This window comes from Xiphophorus maculatus, chromosome 6 (assembly GCF_002775205.1).
Source record: "Xiphophorus maculatus strain JP 163 A chromosome 6, X_maculatus-5.0-male, whole genome shotgun sequence".
NCBI classification, from domain to species: domain Eukaryota; kingdom Metazoa; phylum Chordata; class Actinopteri; order Cyprinodontiformes; family Poeciliidae; genus Xiphophorus; species Xiphophorus maculatus.
Genome location: NC_036448.1, coordinates 24,213,412 through 24,235,659, shown reverse-complemented (window position 1 = coordinate 24,235,659; position 22,248 = coordinate 24,213,412). Strand labels below are relative to the sequence as shown.

The following is a 22,248-nucleotide window of genomic DNA, read 5'->3' as shown; positions in this document are numbered from 1 at the left end:
GGACTCACTCTTCCCTAAATTCTCGGAAGATATTGCGATTGAATGGAAACAACGCAGTTTTACGGTTTCTTTGCAAAGTAGTTTGTTTTCTTTAAAAAAAACATATAACTTATTATGTTAATAAAGCAACCAAAAATGTAGTTTTTTACTCCCAATATAAAAAAAACGATGCAGCAGGACTGGTTTCAGATAGTGTTGTTGTCATGGTAACTGCATAAACAGTCGCGTCTGCCTGCGAAGTGAGTCATCTTCTCCCTAAACGAGCTTCACTACGATCCAGGAAGCAGTAGCGGAGTTTCGCGCTCTGTGTTGTCGCCTCTGGACCTTTACTACCATCACCTAAATTATAAAATTATCCAGTACATAATGAGGAGAACCAGGGGTTCCAGAAATAAAAGCCAGAGTACCGTAGAAAACGAGGAAGTCCCGACAAAGACAGGTTGGTGTTTGTTTTTAGCTAGGAAGGAAGCCAGCGGCTATTTCTGAATGTCCAGACATGACGGGACAAGCAACAGTGAGATCATAACAAAGAGCTGGACGCAGTAACTATTGAGACAAGGGCCTGAACCTTCAATTTGGACAGAAATAAACTACTTTATCTGCAAAGTGCTCTTCATACCATCCACCTTCACAATCACTCTGCCAGAAACCTATTTTTACGTTCATATTAATACAATTATTAATACATTGCTAATTGGGGGAAAATGACTGAAATGTCCAGATATAAAGATTTACAAAAAATATTAAGCCTATAATTTTGTACTAAGCAATGTTTTGGAGTTTCAGCTTGTGCAAACTGCTATATGCTCATCACCTTTTTCTTGAAGTCTTGAAAGGTTTTTAATTTTATTTTAAAACATATAAAAAAGACAACTGGACGTATCGAGTCAGATTTACCTTAAATAAACACCATTGACAACATGATTTCAGGCAGAAATGTAGGATTAATCAGCTTTAGACTATATTGTGCAATATTAATTTATATTTAAGTTAATTGTGTTTGGAGTTTTGCTGAATGCCTTAATTATAAATCAGTAAATAAACTGAGATAAACTCCACCCACCTGTCCTGACTCTTGTTTGTGCTCAGTGTGGCAGTGGAAAGGAGATGACGGGCAGTGGGAACCGTACCCAGATGAAGCGGGCTCCATGCTGGACTCAGCTTCCTCATCAGGAAAGACATCGGTCACTCTGACTCTTGGCGCAGGGAAGAAATATGAAGTTGATCTGAAGAAAATGGTCCAGATTAATCCTACGACAAAGTACAAGAGAAAGATTCGCTCTCAGATAGTAAAAACTGGTAAGTATCCATCTTTTTACTGCTTCAGTGAATCTTTATCCTTCTACCTAAGAAAATATTCATTTATTGCTTTTTTATTTTTAGCTGTCATACTACAATAATCTGAAAGCTCAGAAGTTTAGTTTTTCAAATGCATGGAAAACAGGTAAAATAACTTTGTTTCAATAGAGTTTCAAGAAGTTTCTCTAATTCTAAAGTGTAAACAAACAGAAAAGTTCAGTATATAGTTCACTAAAATGTAAAAATTGCGAAACCTAATCAGCAACAAGTACAGTTTTTTTTTAAAGCAATTTGAAAATCTCACTAGTCCTAACCAATCACTTTCTTATTTCTCTCATCCTTTTTCAAGATTGGAAAGACAGGAATACATGTCATGTTAGTATTTTTAGGCATAGCAGGAAACAGATACTTAGAAATATTTTCTCTACGCTGGTTCTAACTCTTAAGTCTAAATATAATGTGTTAAAGGCAGAAGTGCAAATATCTGCAGAGCGTATCACATATATCAGCGTTTGTAGCTTTATTGTTAATACTTGTATTAAAAGTTTATAATTAAAGACGCAAATTAGTTTTTTGTATGTTCAGACATGTAGAGCATAAAATAAAAATATTGGGATGCCACTACAAGGTGCTTTCCAACTCCCAAATTATTTTTTTAAATCCCTACCTTGTGTTAAAGGTAATTCTGAAAGTAGAAAAAGAAACATAAATTTACATTATGTAGGGTGTAGATAGGTAGGTCGAATTTATATCTTTTTTTAATCTTCTTGAATTTAGAGAGTTTAAATGAAGCCGGTGACGTGGCGGCTGAAAATGGAGATTCAGTTCAAGTCAAAGAGGAAGAGGAAGAGGAGGAGACAGCGGAGCAGCCGGCAGCTAAGAGGAGAAGAGGACAGAGGAAGAGTGCAGCAAAAACCAAAGAAATGCCTAAAGAGGATATAAAAACTGAAGGTAAAATATAAAAAGTCAGAGCTTTAACTATGAAACTAGAGCTGAAAAATGATCATCAGGAATGTATCTGATGTGTTTTTTCTGCCCAGAGGTGGTGAGGACGGTGGTGATGAAGGGCAAAGCTCCAGTGGACTCTGAATGCAAAGCTAAACTGGGAAAGGTGCGTTTCCTGTGTACAAACCACTGACTGTGGTTTCGCACCTGCAGGTTCAAAAATGTGTCACAGATTCTTCTGAAGTCAGAGAAATGTGTCAATAAAGATGATTTTAACTCAAAATATTTTAACATTTTTTTTGCCTTTAGTAAGAAAATATATCTAGAAAATATAGATCAGAAAATACGAGTTTATCCTACACAATCAAAATTAGTCATGATTCCAGTTCTGGATTAAAAGGGGATGATGCATAATTTTAAGTTTAGATGTAAATTAATCTTTTTTCAAGTAATTGCTGTAATTTCTGTACTTGCTTCCTGTTTTGTTTTCAGTATCAGTGCTGTAAAAGTTTTGTCCTGTTGTTGTTATTGTCCTTTTTTTCCTTTTTCTCTATAAATATTCAAAAATATTTAAGAAATGTCCCGTTTGAGACACTCCCACATCTGCCACTTCAGGAGGAGAAGCTCAAATAAAATTGCAAACATGCAAAACAATTTTTGTTTCTAAAAACTATTTAAGAATTTGCATATTTTTGTATTTTTAAACATTCTTCATGTTTCCCTTTCAGGCTCATGTTTACAGTGAAGGAAATGATGTTTACGATGTGATGCTGAACCAGGTAAAATACTGAAAAATAAACCTCATTTACTTCTGCTTCAACCCGCAGCTTTTTAAAAAATACCCTCTTTTGTTTTGTTTTGTGTTTTTTGGTTGTTTTTTTCGTAACAGATGCACCAATCAATCAACCAGAAATTGTAATCCATCAATTTTCCTGTGATCTTCTTTTGATTGGTTGTTTACAAGTCAAATACTAAAAAAAATATTTTTTTCTGGTCATTAAATGCACCAAAGCAAATAAATCTTGATAACGCATTTTTTTTGGAGTATTAAAAAGAAACCTATGAATAAATAAAAGAGTTCTTGTAACGCCTTAATTTTCTGATGTTAATCATAATCAGTTGAAATCTGAGTCTGCAGATCAGACCTAATAATAAATAAAAAACTAAATCAAATTTCGTCTGTATCTTACCAAAAATCCCACGTAATATTTTTCATGAACAAGCTAGTGCTTTAGCTTGTTTTTGGTAAAATAAATACTTCTAGACCTCTGTTTGAATTCTTGAAACCTTTTGATTCCCATTAAATTTGTTTGATTCATTAAATTTTGTGGTTTTACTTGCATTTATTTGTTATTTTCTGTGTTGCCTGGCAGACCAACCTGCAGTTCAACAACAATAAATATTACCTGATCCAGCTGCTGGAGGACGGCGGCGCCAAGGCTTACAGCGTCTGGATGAGATGGGGCCGAGGTGAGTCCGCTGCTCACCAGGACTCAAACGATTAATCAGATTAACTGTGATTAATTATTGAAATAGTTATGAGCTAATTTAGCAATTAATTAATCATTAACAGGAGTAAAGAGACTCTAAAAATGTCCGTTTGCTGGAAGAACAACAGTCAGAGCTGCAATTAAGCCAAAACTGTACAAAGAATAAATACATTTTACATTTAAGATTAAAGACATTCTTTGTCTGTAAATATGTTTTACCCAGAAATATTTGCTAAAAAAGTGGCATTTTTAGCTTCACCTGATTCAAAATCTGCAAAAAATATCCCATTAATCACCTTTATTAATAAAACAATTATTAAAATATTTGTAGATAGTATTTTTTAACTGCAGATCCTTTTCTATAAATGAGAAAGTGTTATTAAAGGAATGCTGTGTTATTTTAGGCAGTAAGATGTTTGTTTTATTAGTAAAGTAATTACTTTATTGCTTATTTTAATCTTTTAAGGCATCTCAAATATTGTGTAAAAAAGCGATTTATCGTCAAAATGACCAGAAAATAACAACAATTATTGAGTGAATAAATAATATATTTCATTAAATTGAGATATGGGGTGGGATTAAATAAATGTTAATGTGTTCTTTTAAAACAAAAAGGTAGAGGTAAGCTAAATATTCTGTTCTTAGTTATGTTTGCTCATCTTTTCTCTTGTTTTCAAAAATAAATAAATGAAATGGAAATACAGGATAAAGTGATAGATTACTAAAATAATCACTCTTTCCAGTTCTCCTGCTGACCAGCAGAGCTGACAGGAGACATTTCTTAATCGCTTGTGTTTCCACAGTGGGTAAAGTGGGTCAGAACAGCCTCACACCCTGCGGGGCAGATCTGCTGAAAGCCAAAGACATCTTCAAGAAAAAGTGAGATTATCTGATTAACAAGTTTCCTAGAAGCTTCGGGAAACGCTGCTCTGAGTGAATCTTTGAAATGTTGCTGCAGGTTCTTGGATAAGACAAAGAACGAGTGGGATCACAGGGAATGTTTTGAGAAAGTAGCCGGAAAATATGACCTGGTGTTCATGGACTACGCCGCTAACGAGAAGGTGCGTCTCTACTGGTTCACACAGTCCACAGTGATCTGGCTGCAGTTCAGTATCTACACTTTCACAGAGTTTTATTGAAAGAGTTTTAAAAAAAATGTCTGGAAAAGTTTCGGTTTTGAATATTTTCCAGATCTGTCTAGGCTTGGAAAAACAAAATAACTGTGTAACAGCAGAGTTGAAAGTTTATTTATTATCCTACTTTCTAAATGTTTCATTATTCCTGAGGTCCTTTTATCTTTGTGTGTTTCCTTTCATTGTCCTTTTCTTTCCTTTTTCTTTCCCTCCTTTTTATTTCTATCATTCTGCTTTCTTTGCATCCTCTGTCCATTCCATCCTTATATTTACTGTTGGTTTTCTTTCTCTTATTTGTGTTTTCCCATCTTTTCGTTATCTTTTATGTCCTTCCACTCCTTTCTGGTGTCCTCCCGTAACTTTCTCTTGTATTTAATTTCTTTCCTTTCTCTCATGTCCTTCATTCCTCACTTTTGTCCTTTCTTCCTTCTCATAAAAAAGTATTTGTGCTTCAGTTTCTAGTGCAAATATCTTGAAATAAAACAAAACTAACAAGTAACTTTTCAGCAAGAAATAGGAACTTGTTTAAAATACAGAATTCCTTAATATTAATAAATAAAAGTATTACTTTCACTAGCAGATATTTTACCATGTTATAAGTGAAATAATCTGCCAGTGGAACCAGTACTTTTTTTATTAATATGAAGGAATTATTTACTTAAAACAAGCTCATATTTCTTGCTGAACAGTTACTTGTAAGTTAGTTTTGTTTTATTTCAAGTCTACTGAGATAGTTGCACTAGAAACTGAAGCAAAAATACTTAAGATGTTGTGTTTTTGCTGTGCTTTCCTTCTCTTCTTTCTTTCCCTTGTCCTTCCTTCTTTACTTACTTTCTTGTGTATTTCCTTATATATTATAATTTCTTATGTCCTTTATGTCATTCCTTTCATCCTTATGTTTCTTTCTTATGTCTTTACTGTCATTTTATTCCAGCTTCGATATTTTAAGTCTGAAATATTTAAATATCTGCCAAATTTCTTATTGTAAATTGAATGCAAAAGCTTGTTAATTTTGGAAATTTGAGTAGAACAAAATCTTTAAGAAGTCTGGTAACTGCAGTCATATTACCCACAGTAAATCTGATGATGTATGAACAAAGCCAGTCTGAAATATATAAAACAAACCTTTTTTTTGTTTCGTGCCAGGAGGAGAACATCACCACAGTCGACGTCGCGCCCAGAAAACAGCCCTCCAAGCTGGAAGCGAAGCTCCAGTCGCTCCTCGAACTCATCTGTGACCTCAGAGCCATGGAGGAGTGTGTGCTGGAGATGAAGTTCGACACCAGAAAAGCTCCTCTTGGTCCGCCACACTTAGGGAAAAAAATAAATAACTCAGTCTTAAAGTACACTGGAATGGATTGATAAAAACCGTTTGTGTTTCTACCTGCAGGAAAGCTGACCTCGGAGCAGATCCGCGCCGGATACGAAGCCCTGAAGAGAATCGAGTCGTGCTTGAAGAAGAAGGGAAGCAATAAGGAGCTGCTGGAAGCCTGCAACCAGTTTTACACCCGTATCCCGCATGACTTTGGGTAAGAAGCATGAAATAACCCTGAAAAGAAAACATTTGTCTGTGTTGGTGTTTGGAAATTAAAAGAAAATAAATTTCCAGGTTAAAAACGCCTCCAGTGATTCGCTCAGAAGAAGAACTGAAGGAAAAAATTGCTCTGTTGGAGGTAAAATATTTCTGATTTGTTGCAGTTTATTTTTTACATGTTTGATTAAAATAGTCAACCTGTTTTTTTTTGTTCGTTTCAGTTTCTATAATATTTATTTTACTCTGGCTTTTATTCTTCTAGTTACACTGACTGAACAAATTATTTCAGATTATTTCACTTAACAAGATATCTTTCCCATGTTGAAATAATCTGCCAGTGGAACTGGTACTTTAAAAAATATATATATTAAGGAATTATTTACTTAAAGCAAACACTTTTTACTTAATGAAAAGTTACTTGTAAGTTAGTTTTGTCGTATTTTAATTGTACCAAGATATTTTCACTAGAAACTAGACCAAAAATATTTAAGATTTTGTGTTTTTGCAGTGCTTTCCTTGTCTTGTGTTGTTTTTGACCAAGCTTGTGAAGCTACTGCTGTGTTTACATGAGCTGTTCTGGTCCAGAGTTGTCAAATAAATGTGTAATTCAGTACATTTATATCTGTGTTATTTAAAAAAGTACAATTTTAAGTCAGTTCAGCGCAGTTTTTCTGTATCGGATCGGTGTCGGCCAACGATAAGCCTCAGATATCGGTATCAGAAGTGAAGAAAGTGGATCGGTGCATCCCTAATCATTTTGTCTAATATTTTGTTTAAGGCGCTGAGTGACATCCAGATAGCAGTGAAAATGGCCGAGTCCAATGCAGACAGTGACGAGCATCCTTTGGACAGACAGTATCACGCCCTGCAGTGCCAACTGGAGCCTTTGGACCAGAGCAGCCATGAGTTCAAGGTTGGTTAAGTTCAATAATTACCCTGAAATTATCAAATACACAGAGCGTCAAAATCCAGTAAATAAATAACCCATCAAATATTTATTTTACCTGTTGACTAGTTTAAAGATAACTTGAATTTATTACTTTATAGTAAACTTTCTTCTCATTATCTAAATGTGCTATGTATATTCTCATTGTGGCCAGCAGGGGGAGCTAACGCTGCTGTAGCAAAAGGTGATTGACTTACTGCACAGCTTATGACAGTCAATTATATGCATATAATATGATTAGTGGTGGGACTTGATTAAAATTTTAGTCAAATTAATTTAGGATTGGAATAAATTAATCGTATTTTAATCAAATATTCAATCATTTTTTGCTGCTAAATTATTGAATAAAAAGTCACATGAGCACAGTAACAAATGTTTTTAATGTTATTTAGGTTATTCAACCATCAGATTGATGTAAAGTGCAATTTTTTTAAAAAGTAATTTTTTAGAAATGTGAACTGTGGACGCTGACTTTAGCGTAGACTTTGCTAACCGCACCATGTTTAGCACTGAGATGCTATTTTAGTTTTTGATAGCTTCGCTGATCGGCTGACTTATTTTAGCACAATTTGAACATAAATAGAGTATTTACCAGCAGCCAGTCAGATCGTTATTTTGAAGCAAAAATTAGCCTCCAGTCGGCCAAGAAAAGCGGTTCTGTCGTCCATCGCTCTTGTTTACGGATGTCGCCTGTGCATCAGATTAGCGGGCGTACCAGAAACACAACACAAAAGTTCCTATTTGGGATTTTCCTATGTAAAAAAAAAAAAGGCGATTAATTGCATTAAAATCAATGTAACTAATTAATTTAAATTAACGCAATAACATCTTGACCGTAAATATGAATAGTTTTATTTAAAATGATTTATTGCTTGATAAAGTCCCACTTTCAATTGTTTAATGTTTTTCTTATTAATTGATAGCTGAATCTAAATTATCTAAATAAAATTTAATGCATTCATTACCATTTTTTGTATTGTTTAAGTTCATGAAATAGGCCATCAGTAGATTTCCTATTTCATTAAGTATAAAAATCAGTTTTAGAAAGTAGTCTGCTCCCACCAGACAAACTAAAAGAAACGTCTGATATTAGCAACAAATATTTCTGTTCTAACTCATCATTTAGAGGAAAAGGAATATTTATTTCATGCAAAATATAAAAATAAATCCTGAGCATCCTTTTCATGAGACGGTCATACAACAACAGAGTGTGTTCAGTCAGAAGCTTCTTCCGAGTCTCTGTAACACAGACTGCTGCAGGAGATCCTTCATGCTCATAGCCATCAGGATCTACAACTCTTTGAAGAAATTTGGTAATATAAATTATAACACGATTTTAGTGCAGTCAAATGCATAGCTTAATCTTTTTTTCTTATTTTTTTTCACCCAGAATAATCCAGGCATAATTCCCTGCCTTATAAAATATTTATATGTACTGTAAAGGTTATTAATTGTGCAGCGACGAGGCTGTGATTTCTCAAAAAGCAAATTAGTTTCTAGAAATAGTGTCAAAGAACTGCTTAATAATCTGTTTGCGGCATGTTAGACCTCATTGTTTGGAGAATTTTTATTGACTGAAGAGACTCAAAATCAACCTCAAGCAAAAATATAACCTGTTTACTTGACTGTAAATGGTGCAACCGCAGGCTTTTTGTGGCACTTTCTTCCACTCTTCAAAGAATGAGGAGCAAAAACGTGGTTTGCTTGACTCCAGACTTTGACAGGAAGGGGAAAGAAATTAGTTTTAGGACTATGACGAGGCTTTTATTCCTCACATCTGTTATTTATTGTAGAGAATACAATAAATAACAGAAAGAGAAGGAGGATCTTGTTTATTTCAGATTTGTTCTTCCATGTTTATTTGGCAAACACAGAAATTAGGGCTGGGCGAAATGACTTAAAAATAAAATCTGAGATTGTCTTATACCAATCTCGCTTTTCTTGTAAAAAAAATAAATTACAAATGACAGAAAATACTTTCAAAAAGTTTCTTTTATTTCAAATATCTCTTTGATTTGTATAACGCCGTATTTGGGCCAAGCTATGAGAATTTTTTATGTGAATAATTTTAAGTTATTTTCTTAAACATAATTTAAGAAAATATGTGGACACAGAAAACAATGTAAAACAAATGTATCTCAGATTCCACTGTAGCGTCACTCTGGATCTGTTTAAGAAAATTTCATGTCATAATAGTCATAATTTTAGCAGAATAAAGACCCAATTTTACTAGAAAAACATTTTAAAATGACAAAAAAAGTTAACTTGGTTTTAAAAACAAACACGTTTGTTTGCTCAGTTGTTTCAAAGTCTTGCTATTGATAGTAATTTGATGCTGATGGGTTAAATGATTAAGTATTTCCTTATCTGTAAAATAAATACCAAAGTATAAACTCAAAGATACTCAACATTACTCAAAAGGTTTTAATTTTCATGTTTCATATTTTTCTCATAAAATTACTACTTCATTCTCCTAATAATTTGACTTTATTCTTGTGTTATTTCAACTCTATTGTTGTACAGCTTTACTCTTGTAATATTATGACATTATTCCCATTTTTTAATTAAATAAACATTATAAAAACAGATTTTTATCCTGGCTATGCCTGTCGAAATTAATCAGTCAATCATATGATAAATTAAAATGAGCTCAATAATTTACATTCTCATGATTGATTTTTTTTTTAAGGGCAATTTTATTTACAGAGACTTCATAATGCATTTTATTTCTTGTTTTGGTTGTGTTTGATTTTCATTTTGTTTTTATTTATTACATTGTTGTATTTTATTTTGGACATTTAAAATATCTTCCAGTCTTTCTGTTGTAGTTCAGTGTGGCATGTTTTATACAAAATTAAACTTTATTTGAGAGCGTTATTATCCTATTGTTAATACATTATTTGAATATGGTAAAAAAAAACAATATTATTGTTCATCTCAATAATTATTGTGATAATAAAAGTATTGATATGCTTAATCCTGGCCCTAATACGTCATCGTAGAGTTTACCTAAATTTAAAGTCCAAATAGAAGCCATAAAACCCGCTTGTCAAACAAGATGGCCGCCTTAAGCGCACAAAAAATGGTGAAAAAACAACAACAAATTTTCCAAAACTTAAATCTTTGATTTACTGATCAAATGTATTTAATTTCTGTCCTCCTGTCTTTGTGTGAAGGTGATAGAACGGTACCTGCAGTCCACTCACGCTCCCACTCACTCCGACTACACCATGAAGGTCCTGGACGTCTTCTCAGTGGACCGGGGCGGCGAGAGCGACAACTTCCTGTCTCATTTACACAACAGGTGGGTCGAGCCAGAACCAGTCTGGAGATGGCTCCTTCTGCTCCACGCTGCAAAAACACAAAATATTACCAAGTTTATTTATTTAGTTTCAAGCACAGTTGAAGTAAGACAAAACTAACTTACTAGTGAAATCAATAATTCCTTAATATTGATGAAACAGTTCTAGTTCTAGTCTCAATTATTTTTTTCAATTAATTACAAGTGGAACTAGAACACTCAATTATTTACTTAAAACAAGCTCCTAAATCTTGATGAAGTTAGTTTAATCTTATTTCCAGTATATTTTAGATATTTGCACTAAAAACCAAAAGCAGTTGTTAGGTTTTGTGTTCTTGCAGTGCACATGTTGGGTTTTGCCATCCCTGTGTTCATGTGTGTGGTTTTGTTTGCACCAGGACTCTGCTGTGGCACGGCTCCCGTCTGTCTAACTGGGTCGGGATCCTCAGTAAGGGGCTCCGAGTGGCGCCGCCTGAGGCCCCCGTCACCGGCTACATGGTACGAAGGAGAGGCTTTCACACACAAATGCATTAATTTTGAGCTTTTTTCCCCGTTTTAAAACAATATTTTACAGAATTATTCATATCAAACAAAAACTGCAAATAAAAACTGTTAATCTGAGCACAAAAACCTCATTAAATATAAACTAGTTTGGTTTTTATTGCCAGAATTTCTCCATGTTTTCTGAATTTTAACAATCTAGTTTTAATTTAGTATTATCAGGAAAATACAAATAAAAAGTGTATACAAAAATATTTGCATTTAAAGACTTTATTCTATATCTTGTTGTTCAAATGTTTTGTACTTTATCCAGTGTTTCCTTCCAAATGTCCTTTCTTCCTCTGTCCAAAACATTCACAGTGATTTTTCTGACGCATAAATTATATACCATATTATTTACTTTCATTTTAACTTATTTGTACTTGAAAAGTTTGAAAAAATTTTTCCAGCGGGTGTCAAACTATAAAAAGAAAAAAAATGTCTTTAATGTATGGTAAAATACCAGCAGCTGTTTCACCATATAAATACGGTAAAATTCTGGCAACCACAGAATTGGTTGCCAGATTTTGCCGTATTTACTCTGAAAAATTCTATTTTACCATAAATTAGAGACTTTTTTCTTTTCTTTTTTTAGCAGTTCAGGCATTTTGTAGGGGAATTTCAACCTTTAATCCTGTGTTTAAAACCTGCAGAAAACCAAACGTAGACAAGGTTTTAGCTTGAATAAAAAACAATGGAAGCACAGAGAGGTCAGAAAAATATAGAAAAGAAAGGGAAAATACATTTTCTGTTTATTTAAATGTACATAATTAGATAAATCTGTATCAGGAAAGAAAAGCAAATCTAATAAAATTATTATTTTTTGAAGAAATGTAAGTTTTCTCCACCTCTCTAGAAGACATAAAGACGCTTTGCAGGTTTAAATTTATTATAAAACATAAAAATAACTCGACCTTCTGGTTTTTCTCCGTCAGTTTGGTAAAGGGATTTACTTCGCAGACATGTCGTCAAAAAGTGCCAACTACTGTTTCGCCAACCAGAGCCACCATGTTGGATTGCTGCTGCTGAGTGAGGTGAGAAAACGTGTTTTCAGAAAAAGATTTGTTCTCCAAAACAGTTTTAATGTTTATTTGTTGAGCCTTATGTCATGTTGGTTGCTTTGCCCACATTTTACACCCAGCTCTGTCATATGTATCAACATGTTTGTCTGCAGGTGGCTTTAGGGGACAGTAACGAGCTGCTGGACGCCGACTATGAGGCCCATAAGTTGCCTGCAGGAAAACACAGCACCAAGGGCCTGGGTGTGACCGGACCCGACCCAAAAAACGCCGTCACGCTGTTAGTCTTGTCACATCTCCACATTTAACTTAAAATCTGCCATCAAGCAAAGAAATTTACAGTCAATTACTTTTTATGTAAATGTTTGAGTTAAAGCGCTTCAGGTAAATATCAGTCAAGTTCAACAAGTTTATCTGTGTAGCACATTTCAGCAACAAGGCAGTTCAAAACGCTTTACATCATAAAAACAGAAAAATAAACAGTCAGAAAAAGCATCATATGGTCAACGATTGAGAAAACCAGTAAGAGACATTACTGGTTTTCATTTCACATCAAAAATGTTGGTCACTGTTTCATTTATTATGTTTCCAAAGCAAAGCAACTCTAAACAGTCTTGATTTAAAAGGAAATCAGTGTTTCGGGTGTTTTGCAGTTTTCTGGAAGTTTGTTCCAGATTTGTTGAGGATAGAAACTGAATGCTGCTTCTCCATGCTTGGTTCTGGGGATGCAGAGCAGAACCAGGACCAGAAGCCCTGAGAGGTTCTGGAAGGTTGCTATGACAACAGCAGATCTTTAATGTATTGTGGTGCTAAGCCGTTCAGTGATTTATAAACTAACAGTATGTTAAAGTCTATTCTCTGAGCTACTGGGAGCCAGTGTAAGGACTGTAGAACTGGGTGATGGGCTCTATATACCTGGTTTTAGTCAGAACACCAGCAGCAGCGTTCTGGATCAGCTTAGGCAGACCTGTAAAGACACTGCTGCTGTAATCAATGTGACTAAAGATGAACACATGGATGAGTTTCTCTAGATCTTGTTGGGACATTAGTCCTGGAAACGTTCTTCAGGTGATAAAAGGCCGACTTTGTAACCATCTTTATGTGGCTCTGAATGTTCAGGTCAGAATCCAATCTGATCTATAGTTTCTAGCTGCAGTAATTGAAGCTGCACACTGACTCTAGATCGTTCCTAGATGACAACTTCAGTTTATTTCTATACAAATAAGTAGAAAAAACAAAGTAATTATGAAGTATGAAAACATAAACGTGTCTAAACCAATGACCTCTGACTCCTTGTCTGTATTTTTTTCTCCCTCAGCAACGGAGCGACGGTTCCGATGGGTCCCGGCGTTAAAACGGGGGTTTCTAACTCCAACGGCTACTCTCTGCTCTACAACGAGTTCATCGTTTACAACCCGGCTCAGACCCGGATGAGGTACCTGCTGCGGATCCAGTTTAACTACTCCTCTCTCTGGTGAAAACCAGTCCGACCCGGGCCAGTCTGGATCACTGCCCTGTTGGGGAAATCTTACTGTTTTACTGTGGGTTCGGCGACTTGAAGACTCTCCTGTTGCTAGGCAGATTTCAGAAGTTTTTATGTCAACTCATAAAAGTTTACTTGGTCAACCATTTGGAGAATAATGTGGCAGCATTTTTTAAAAACTGTTTCCCAAAATTTGAATAAAATTATATTTCAACCAGTCGTACATTTTTATAAGAAAATGTGCAGTGACATTATTTCCTGATCAAACCATTGGTCCGGGGCTCAAGCTGATATTTTGAAAGCAATAACTTCCAGTTGAAGTATAATAAAGATTTAAATCAAATAGACTTCAAAAACTTTAAATCTTACCAAGTATTTTTGCTTAGTTTTTTAGTGCAAACATGTTAGTACACTCAAATAAGACAAAACTAACAAAGTAACTTTCCATCAAGATATAGAAGCTTGTTTAGAGTCAATAATTCTTCAATATTGATGAAAAAATACTAGTTCGTCTTACGTATAATTTCACTGGAAAAATGTTTTGTCATAATTGAAATAATCTGTAAGTGGAAATATTATCAAAATTATGAAATTATTGACTCTGAACCAGTTCCTGTAGCTTGTTGAAAAAGTATAAGTTAGCTTTGTCTTATTTTAAGTGTGCTAAGATATTTACATTAGAAAACAGACCAAAAATAATTGGTAAGATGTTGTGTTTTTGCATCAGATTTTATATAAGGAAGGCCATCAGTGCCTCTTTAAATCATGTAAAGGCTTTAAATGATTGCAGCATTTGGCCCAGGAGCCTTTCTTCTCTAAAAATTATCAGAAGCCTTAAAGCTGATAGATTTGATTATTAAAATCTCTGTTTGGATGTTAAGGTTTAAATTGTAAAACTTTTTGCCATATTTCCGTGCTGCTGCAGTCGACTAAGTTAATTCAAAGTTACTTCTTGGTTAGTAGAGCTAAACTGTGGGTGTATTACACATAACAAATTCTGCCTGAGATGAAGAAAAAAAACTTTTGCACTATATTTCATTCATGTTTTTTTCTTTATGGGATTATCCTCCTTATAATAAAAGCTGTTTATTACCTTCCTTCTTTGTTTTTTTGCTCGTTTTCTCTAAAACATATGTAACCTCTGTGATCAAATGCAGTAAAGAACGGCTTTAGACAATATGGATGCAATAAAATACAGTGTAACAATGCAAAAGAATCAATTGTGATGTTTATTTCTTGGTGTAAATAAACAAACCTGGGAAAACTGTATTGTGCTGCTGAGTTATATACATTATAATGCTTGATAATTTCGGTTTAGGTAGTGTTTTACACAGTATCACCTCCTCCCCAGCAGGTAGAGGAAGATGAGGATTATGTCCAGGTAGATGGTGAGAGCAGCGTTGACGTATTCCTCCGGATTCAGCCGATAGCTCATCTTTCCCATCATCAGCTGACAGTCGACCAGCAGGAACTGAGCCAGGAAGGGAAAGAGTTAAGCAGGGTGAGAAATTAGAGAACCGCAGCTTTATTATTAAAACACTTCCCTTATTTATGCAATCAGCATTCCTAGAGTCACTGGAGATATTAATAATATTTCCCTTTTTCCTGGCTGTGAGTTTTGTGAGATTTCTCACTCCTATTAATAATCATAACTGTTATTGAAAGGGGACCAGTTATGAAAAATTCACATTTTGGATGTTTTTATACTTCCATTTTGGTCTCTACTGTTTCTAAAAGCAGCCCAAGAGATAAAAAACAAAAACAACCACTCAGCCATTTTTTAGGCAGAGTATGTTAAACCTTTTTGGGGAACATCCCAACTGTTAAGTCACAATCTAAGAGCACTGCGCCGTTACCTAGCAACCCCAGCCCAGCTCTAATCCGTTACCTAGCAACCCAAGTAGAGTTCCAAATTTAAATTCAAAAATACTTTATTAAATTAAATGTTGTAACTCATTAAATTAAATTTTTCAAAGAGTTGTTGAAGATGGTGATGGACGTTTGGTCTGTGTGTTTTGTACAATGGCTGTTGGAAAAGATAAAGTGCGTTGTTGTTGATTTACCATCCAGAAACCACGTGCTGCATTCTTCTGGGTTATGGAGGAGTAATATGTATTTTCCAGCCACATGGTGCTATTTTATGATATAATCAAATAACTATTTTATCTTCAGTTGTTATAAAAATGCTATTTGTATCAAGCATGACTGAAAAAAAATTTTACTTTGCAATTTGACACATTGAAATTGGACCTCTGTGTCTTTAAGAAGTGCCTACTCTTTCCGACACTCCTGCAGTACGTCAATACAACAACGCTCCTCCACTATGTCGTTTAGAACCGTTCTTAGGAGTGTTGGACTGAGAAGTAGTTCATATGATGAGCTCAGGAGAACCACAGTTCCACCAGATGTTTGCTAATTGCTGCTGCCGCTAGTCTGGAAGGGCCGAAGGAGGGAATTGTCCAACGAGAAATTTTGTGGTAATAGTCTGCGGGAATGGTTGCCACAGGAGAATCAAGGATTTCTCAAACATGGGTGAAACAATCAAGTATGTTTTTGATGAAGGTATAACATTACATAAAATTCAAAAAGTAGATTTTCCATAATACTGCCCCTTAACTTATTAAAAACTAACCTTTAAGTTTTGTTAATGTCACACGTACTTCGTCAAGGATTTGGAAAGTAACCTTTCAGTTCCAGAAAAGTAATTTGATTTCTGTTTATTAAAAATATTCTATAAATGACAAAAAAATAACTTGTAAATTTTTTAACATCACTTGCAGGTTCTGTGTAAGTATCCTGTATTTGAATGTATGGAGTGCTATAAGGGACTAAATTAAATAAATAAACACATAAATGTTCTGATCGCCTTTTATGTAAAATAAAAAAGAGCAGGGATGCTCTTACCAGAGAATACAGCAGCGCTCCAAGACATCCATAAATGATGTTGGCCACGTGGGAGTAGTAGAAGGTGCAGAAGAACCCAAACATGAGGACGTCTACAGCCATGATTAATAGGACGCCGTAATAAAGAGTGAAATCATAACGAGTCTGAAAGCAGAACAGAAGGACACCCAGAAATACGTCACTGAAGATTAGTGCCGCTGGATGCAAACCAGGATCTGCAAACTGGCAATTGATGTTGATTACAGGCATATATGATTTTTTAAAAATGTTTTTAATTATGTTTTTTCAGTTGCACTTTTTTAAAATCTGTTTTTAATAATTAAATTGTTACAGTCTTATATTGTAAATCTGCCCTTAATGTACAGTTTCTTACTCTTATTTTATTGTTTTTGTATTTTTTATTTTTGTGTGAATCCATTTTGCTGTTGGTTTATCTGTTCTGTTCAATTTTCATTTAGGGAAGCTGCAGCCAAATCCTCTTATTTTAAAATCCAACATAAAATAACCAACAACACACAGTTACCAATCAATAAATCAATCATGTTTTTATTAAGTAAATACTTAATAACGCCTAATTAATGAAGTTGCTAAATATCTATATAAGCTTTGTGTATGTAGCTTGATTTGTGCATTCTACCCATCAGTATTTTGGTTCATTTTGCAGGGATGTATTATTTAAAAATATATCATTTTGTATTTCCATTTGTGTCTCAACTGCTTTCTAAAAACAGCTTAAAAATCTGGCAATAAGTCAAGGTTTTTGTCTGAGTCGTTTAAAAAACCTTCGGAATGTAACGATACAAATTAGCGGGCGATGCGCCGTTCCCTAGCAACCCCAGCCCGTTCCCTAGCAACCCCAGCAAATCCCAACGGAAAAACTAGCAAGACGCTCTAAAGAGGCCTCAAACGGACCTCAAATCGATATTACAGACAGACGGAATAATAATTTTCCTTATTTAGGAGATTTTTGAATGAAAAAGCACCGCCAACCTGTGATGCGAAGACGATAATGGCGACAGACATGACCAGCGTCACCCCCATGGTGATGACCACGGCGGTGGTGTTGTGGAAGGAGGCGACGGTCCCCACCATGTAAGACAGACTTAGGGTGACGATAACCTGCAGCGAGAAAATTCACTTTATAACACACTTTGCTCGTTGTCTATGCTTTGCAGCTTTACTGTTTGACCTATTTATTTATTTAGTTTGCTTTGAGAGAAATATGCCCACCAGCCCCACGAGGTTCCAGGGGTGACGCCGGCTGAAGGACCTGCAGCAGCTGAGGGTGAAGGCCACCACGATGAAGACGATGAAGGAGCTGAGGTAGGCCCACAAGTTTTCCTGCACGGCCTCTTTCACCACGCTGGAGAAGGTGAACACGCAGACCACGCTAAAGGTGAACAGCAGCTGGAGCGTCAGGATGCTAAACACCTGCAGGAGAAAGTAAGAGACGTGTGTATTAGAGCTCGCACTTTACCGCGTTAATTTCGATTTATTAACTACATAGATTTTAACGCAATTAACTGGTTTTTTTACGCACCTGAGCCGGAACCTTTGTGTTGCGTTTCTGGTACACCCGTAAATCTGTCGCACAAGCGACATCCGTAAACCATTGATTTGTAAAGAACATAGGAGAAATTTCTCCGTCGTAACATTAAAAAGTATAAAGCAAATGTTTTCAAATCCATAGAATGTGTTGTTTATGATGAGAAGAATGAATACAATTAATAAGTTTTTTTTAAATGGAGAGGGAACCGATTATTTCAGGCAGCTGAAATATTTGGTTCCACCAAGGTGACTGTAGCAATTAAAGAGCAAACGTTTCCAAATGTACAGGATTTGTATAAACAGTTAAAGACTTGCTGGTAAATTAATCAGTTGCCATGTTATGGAGTGGGAATAGCTGAAATATTTAGTTCCCCCCATAACTTTGGTAAATAAAGTCCAAATGTCTGATGGTATGATTGAGCGACCCGAATCTCAAGATGATTGGCTAATCCCGTGGTTTCTAAAAGGATTTATTTTCTTCGTTGGAAAGGGAATTGTTCTCACACATGTCAGAATAATAGAGAAATATTTTAAGGCATTTAACATAAATGGTAGAAACTTATTTTTGGCCCAAAAAGCGACGCTAAATGTCACTATTACATTAATTGGTTACCTAAAACGAACTAGTTCCATTGGCAGATCATTTTACTTATAGCAAGACATTTTACTCATGTTTTAAGTGAAAAAATCTGCCAATGTAACTCGTACTTTTTAAAATCAATATTAAGGAATTACTGACTCCTATATCTTGCTGAAAAGTTACTTGTAAGTAGTTTTGTTTATTTCAAGTGTACTAAGATATAGAAACTAGACCCAAAAAACTTGGTAAGATTTTGTGTTTTTGTAGTGTAATAATTGAACATTTGAGTGGAGACAAACCTTTCTAGCAAACCCTCTCCTCACGGTTTCGTCCTCAAACGACGACGACACAAAGGGAGTCGTGTCCGATGCGATCTCTGGGTTTATGTCTCGGAAAGACTCGTATCTGGTGACAACGGCCTCACTTTGGTGCGGACCGTACCCGACTGGGTCCGCAGAGTAAGCTGGAGGCGACTGGTCATGGTAGGAATACGGTGGAGGCGAAGACGGCTTAGGTATGAGTGGCTCTCTTTCATCGGCCATGTTGGCTGAAACAGAAAGATTCAGAGACTCACGTGAGGGAGAAGTAGTTCACCAGCAGAAGTGAGTCGATTAGGGTGAACTCTCCTTTTGCATCAATGTGGAAAAGAAATGCAGAAGTAAAACTTGAGCTGTGAAGAATTATGACAAAAATCAGTTTTTCAGTTCTGTTGATTAACCGTAAATCTGAATTTGAACAAAATGTACCGTATTTAGAAAGACAGTAGTTACTTTCTTAACTTTCAGGAAGAAATCACTGCTTTTAGAAGTTTCGTTTTTTTTATTTTTAAAGATCCACCTCAAAATATACAGTAAATTAAACTGACAGCAGTCACCTGTTTATCATCAAAAGAAAAAAATCCTTCACCAATCATTAAATTTGGACGTTTTATTTAAAATTGTCCCACTGTGACAAATCTCAGCTGAAAACAGAGGCATTTATGCTCAACGTGGCTTTTAATACTCAGTAGTGTGGCATTTATTAAGTATTTTTTAAATTTATTCTACTGTCTCTTGTGTTGTATCTTTTTTTACTCAAGTTAAAAAGAGGATTAAAAAACATTTTTATCTAAGTTAAGCAAAATTAGCCACTTGCTAGTGTGTATTGTAAAGGGCTATAATAATAAGTGTATTATTTTTAATAAGACAATATATAATTATTTTTAAAAATTTATTAAATAAATCACTTAGGCACAAGAGTAGTCTTGTCTATCTATGTAATTTTTGTAGAAGAGAATTTTACCTGAAGATAAAAAAAAACAATTCAATAGATTTATTTGGCTCAATATCTGCACATCTTTTCCCTCGTCTCAAGTAGAGATGTTTTAGTTCTTAGACTTGTTTTATCCTTAAATTTGGTGGTTTAAGTTGCCCTTTGAGATTTCTCTGTAAAACTTCGCAGCATTTTAAAATGTTTCAGAATAAACCAACCGGTCCTCTTACCTTTTCCTCTGAGCGGCTCCACAAGTTGAAGCAGTTCTGCTGTTTGAGGAGGAAATGATAAAACTCACTTTTAAGAGACTTCTTGTCTCTTTAAAGTGATGCAAACAGTTTCGCTCTGATGACTCGCCTCATGTTAACTCAGAAAAGATTGGCAGCGATCACGACTACAGATTCCTGAAGGTCGCGACCTTCAGAGGTTTTTATCTGTAAATGCATATAGAAAGGAAATAAAGAGGAAATGTTTATATTATCAGAACTTATTACCTTTATCGTTGTCTCCAAGTGACAACGATAATCTACCCATCCTCTTTTTTTTAAAGCTAGATGTAGAAAAATCAGCTTTTTTTAATTCACATTTTCAAATTTTGTTTAAAAAGATCTAGAACATCTGGAGAACTGTAGGAACACTCTGTGCTTTGGCAGGAATACATTTAAAACACGCAAGACACTTAAAAAATACATTTTAAGGATAAATTATTAATTGGTTGTAATTTTGGGTGTCGTCACAACTCAGATTTTGGTTCTGAACTCAAACAGAAACTGAAAGTTAGGACGGATCTGACTAATCGCTGAAAGAAACGTCGGTTGACACAAGTTGTTTTTATAACTTCCCGTTTGTTGATGGTTTTTGATCTAGTAGATCAACAAAACAAAAAGCAACCAACAGACTTTAAAATGAGTCTTTTGCCACTTTATAAAAGTTTTTTCAGTTTTTCTGCTTCCTCTGGTTCAGGCACAGATATCAGATTATAGATCTACCCTCAGTTTCCTTTTTTCCTGTTGCAGAAGCAAACTCAGAAAGTTGTTGCTGCTGTTAAACTTTGAATTTATTACACACTCAAGGTCACAAGTGTTGACTCAGATTCATTTAAATATATATGTTAAATAAAGCAATACTGGCAGGTGTATAAAGACAATAATATAATGGGAAAGGAGTATTTACATTTCATCAAATTATTGCATCTAAAAATGTATTAACCCGGTAATACGGCAGATTATTTAACTTATAACAAAACATTTGCCATGTTATAAGTGGAATAATCTGCTTGTGGAACTGAACTTTTTAATCAGTATTAAGAAATTACTGACTTAAAAAAAAAGCTCCTCTATCTTGCTGAAAAGTAGTTTTTTTCAAGTGTATAAAGATATTTGCGCTCTAAACTTGACCAAAACTACTTGGTAAGATTTTTGCAGTGAAAACTCTTCTTTCTGCTGCAGAAGTTATAATTGATGCTAAGCGATGACATCTGGACTTTTCTGTTTGAAGGATCAGTCAGTTTGCATATTAGATGTGTTCTGGTTTTAGCTGGACTCTTAAGGTGACACTGACTGGGTTTGATGATCATCGTAAACAACTAGAAACAGGAAGGAGTTAACCTTGAAACAACATTTCCTTCTGGTCATGTCTGCACAAAGCAAACCATAGATTCATGCTCTGCAGCTTGTTAGCTTGAAGGGTAAAACTGAGAGTTTGGTCTTGACATAAAAGCACAAAGAGGAAATGGCTGAGGGTCATTGTGTGGTTGGGTAGACTTGAAACAGCTGCTGCAGAGCAAACCTACACAGCAGCAACAAACACAAAGCAGATAAACGCAGCCCAGGCTTCCCATAACCCGGCCGATGTTATCTTTCTGTAGAAACGAACAAACGAAGAGCCGAGTTTTATAAATGTCACCAACGCATCTCACCAGATTCTCCAAGAGCATTGTGAGTTTTTTTCTTCTATCATTTAGATTCTATCTGCAGCTTGAAAACTACAAACATACAAACCATTCAGAGGCAAATCATGTACCTAGAAGCTGCTAACCAAAATGCATGGCTGTTGTTGACAAACATGGAAGGAGACCACACATATGAAACTGCATCACCATGAATATACCGACCCCCCAGCGAAACATGGTGGTGCACAGAAAGGGCCGAGAACCAGGGTTTAGAACCATTCGTTTAAACAGAAGCACATTCATAAGTTAAAATGGTCCAGTCAAAGTCCAGAGATAAAACCTAATTGCTCTCCATCCAGCCTGAGTTTGAGCTGTTTGGCAAAC

At 35.1% G+C, this 22,248-nt stretch overlaps 2 protein-coding genes across 3 annotated transcripts; one reads left to right on the top strand and one right to left on the bottom strand.

Moving 5' to 3' along the window:
- The first annotated feature begins 275 nt into the window (after window positions 1–275).
- parp2 (poly(ADP-ribose) polymerase 2) lies at window positions 276–14,957 on the top strand. Its single transcript, XM_005796550.3, has 17 exons — window positions 276–439; window positions 1,090–1,299; window positions 2,077–2,250; window positions 2,340–2,410; window positions 2,973–3,023; window positions 3,618–3,714; window positions 4,538–4,613; window positions 4,693–4,795; window positions 6,014–6,167; window positions 6,258–6,396; window positions 6,477–6,540; window positions 7,180–7,314; window positions 10,524–10,651; window positions 11,047–11,146; window positions 12,124–12,222; window positions 12,363–12,487; window positions 13,526–14,957. Exons 1-17 carry the CDS (start codon window positions 367–369, stop codon window positions 13,683–13,685), a joined length of 1,959 nt encoding a protein of 652 aa, XP_005796607.1. The 5' UTR covers window positions 276–366; the 3' UTR covers window positions 13,686–14,957.
- On the bottom strand, window positions 10,628–20,913 carry LOC102230354 (protein lifeguard 1-like). Of its 2 annotated transcripts, none has more exons than XM_023335560.1 (7): window positions 20,204–20,913; window positions 19,022–19,392; window positions 17,825–18,025; window positions 17,585–17,713; window positions 16,595–16,738; window positions 15,031–15,161; window positions 10,628–10,698 (listed from the first exon to the last, which is right to left on the bottom strand). In XM_023335560.1, exons 2-7 carry the CDS (start codon window positions 19,262–19,264, stop codon window positions 10,641–10,643), a joined length of 906 nt encoding a protein of 301 aa, XP_023191328.1. In that variant the 5' UTR covers window positions 19,265–19,392; window positions 20,204–20,913; the 3' UTR covers window positions 10,628–10,640. The 2 variants fall into 2 exon arrangements, with proteins under 2 accessions (XP_023191328.1, XP_023191327.1); XM_023335559.1 differs by having other exon boundaries at window positions 19,022–19,269.
- Window positions 20,914–22,248: the final 1,335 nt, after the last annotated feature.

Excerpts from the sequence above, each read along its gene's own strand:
- parp2 (XM_005796550.3), top strand. The coding sequence starts at position 367 with ATGAGGAGAACCAGGGGTTCCAGAAATAAAAGCCAGAGTACCGTAGAA. Across the intron at positions 6,541-7,179 it reads AAAAAATTGCTCTGTTGGAG|GCGCTGAGTGACATCCAGAT; the intron begins GTAAAATATTTC and ends ATTTTGTTTAAG. Across the intron at positions 11,147-12,123 it reads CCCCCGTCACCGGCTACATG|TTTGGTAAAGGGATTTACTT; the intron begins GTACGAAGGAGA and ends TTTCTCCGTCAG.
- LOC102230354 (XM_023335560.1), bottom strand. The coding sequence starts at position 19,264 with ATGGCCGATGAAAGAGAGCCACTCATACCTAAGCCGTCTTCGCCTCCA. Across the intron at positions 16,739-17,584 it reads TTATCGTCTTCGCATCACAG|ACTCGTTATGATTTCACTCT; the intron begins GTTGGCGGTGCT and ends TTCTGCTTTCAG. Across the intron at positions 15,162-16,594 it reads GAGCGCTGCTGTATTCTCTG|TTCCTGCTGGTCGACTGTCA; the intron begins GTAAGAGCATCC and ends TTCCTGGCTCAG.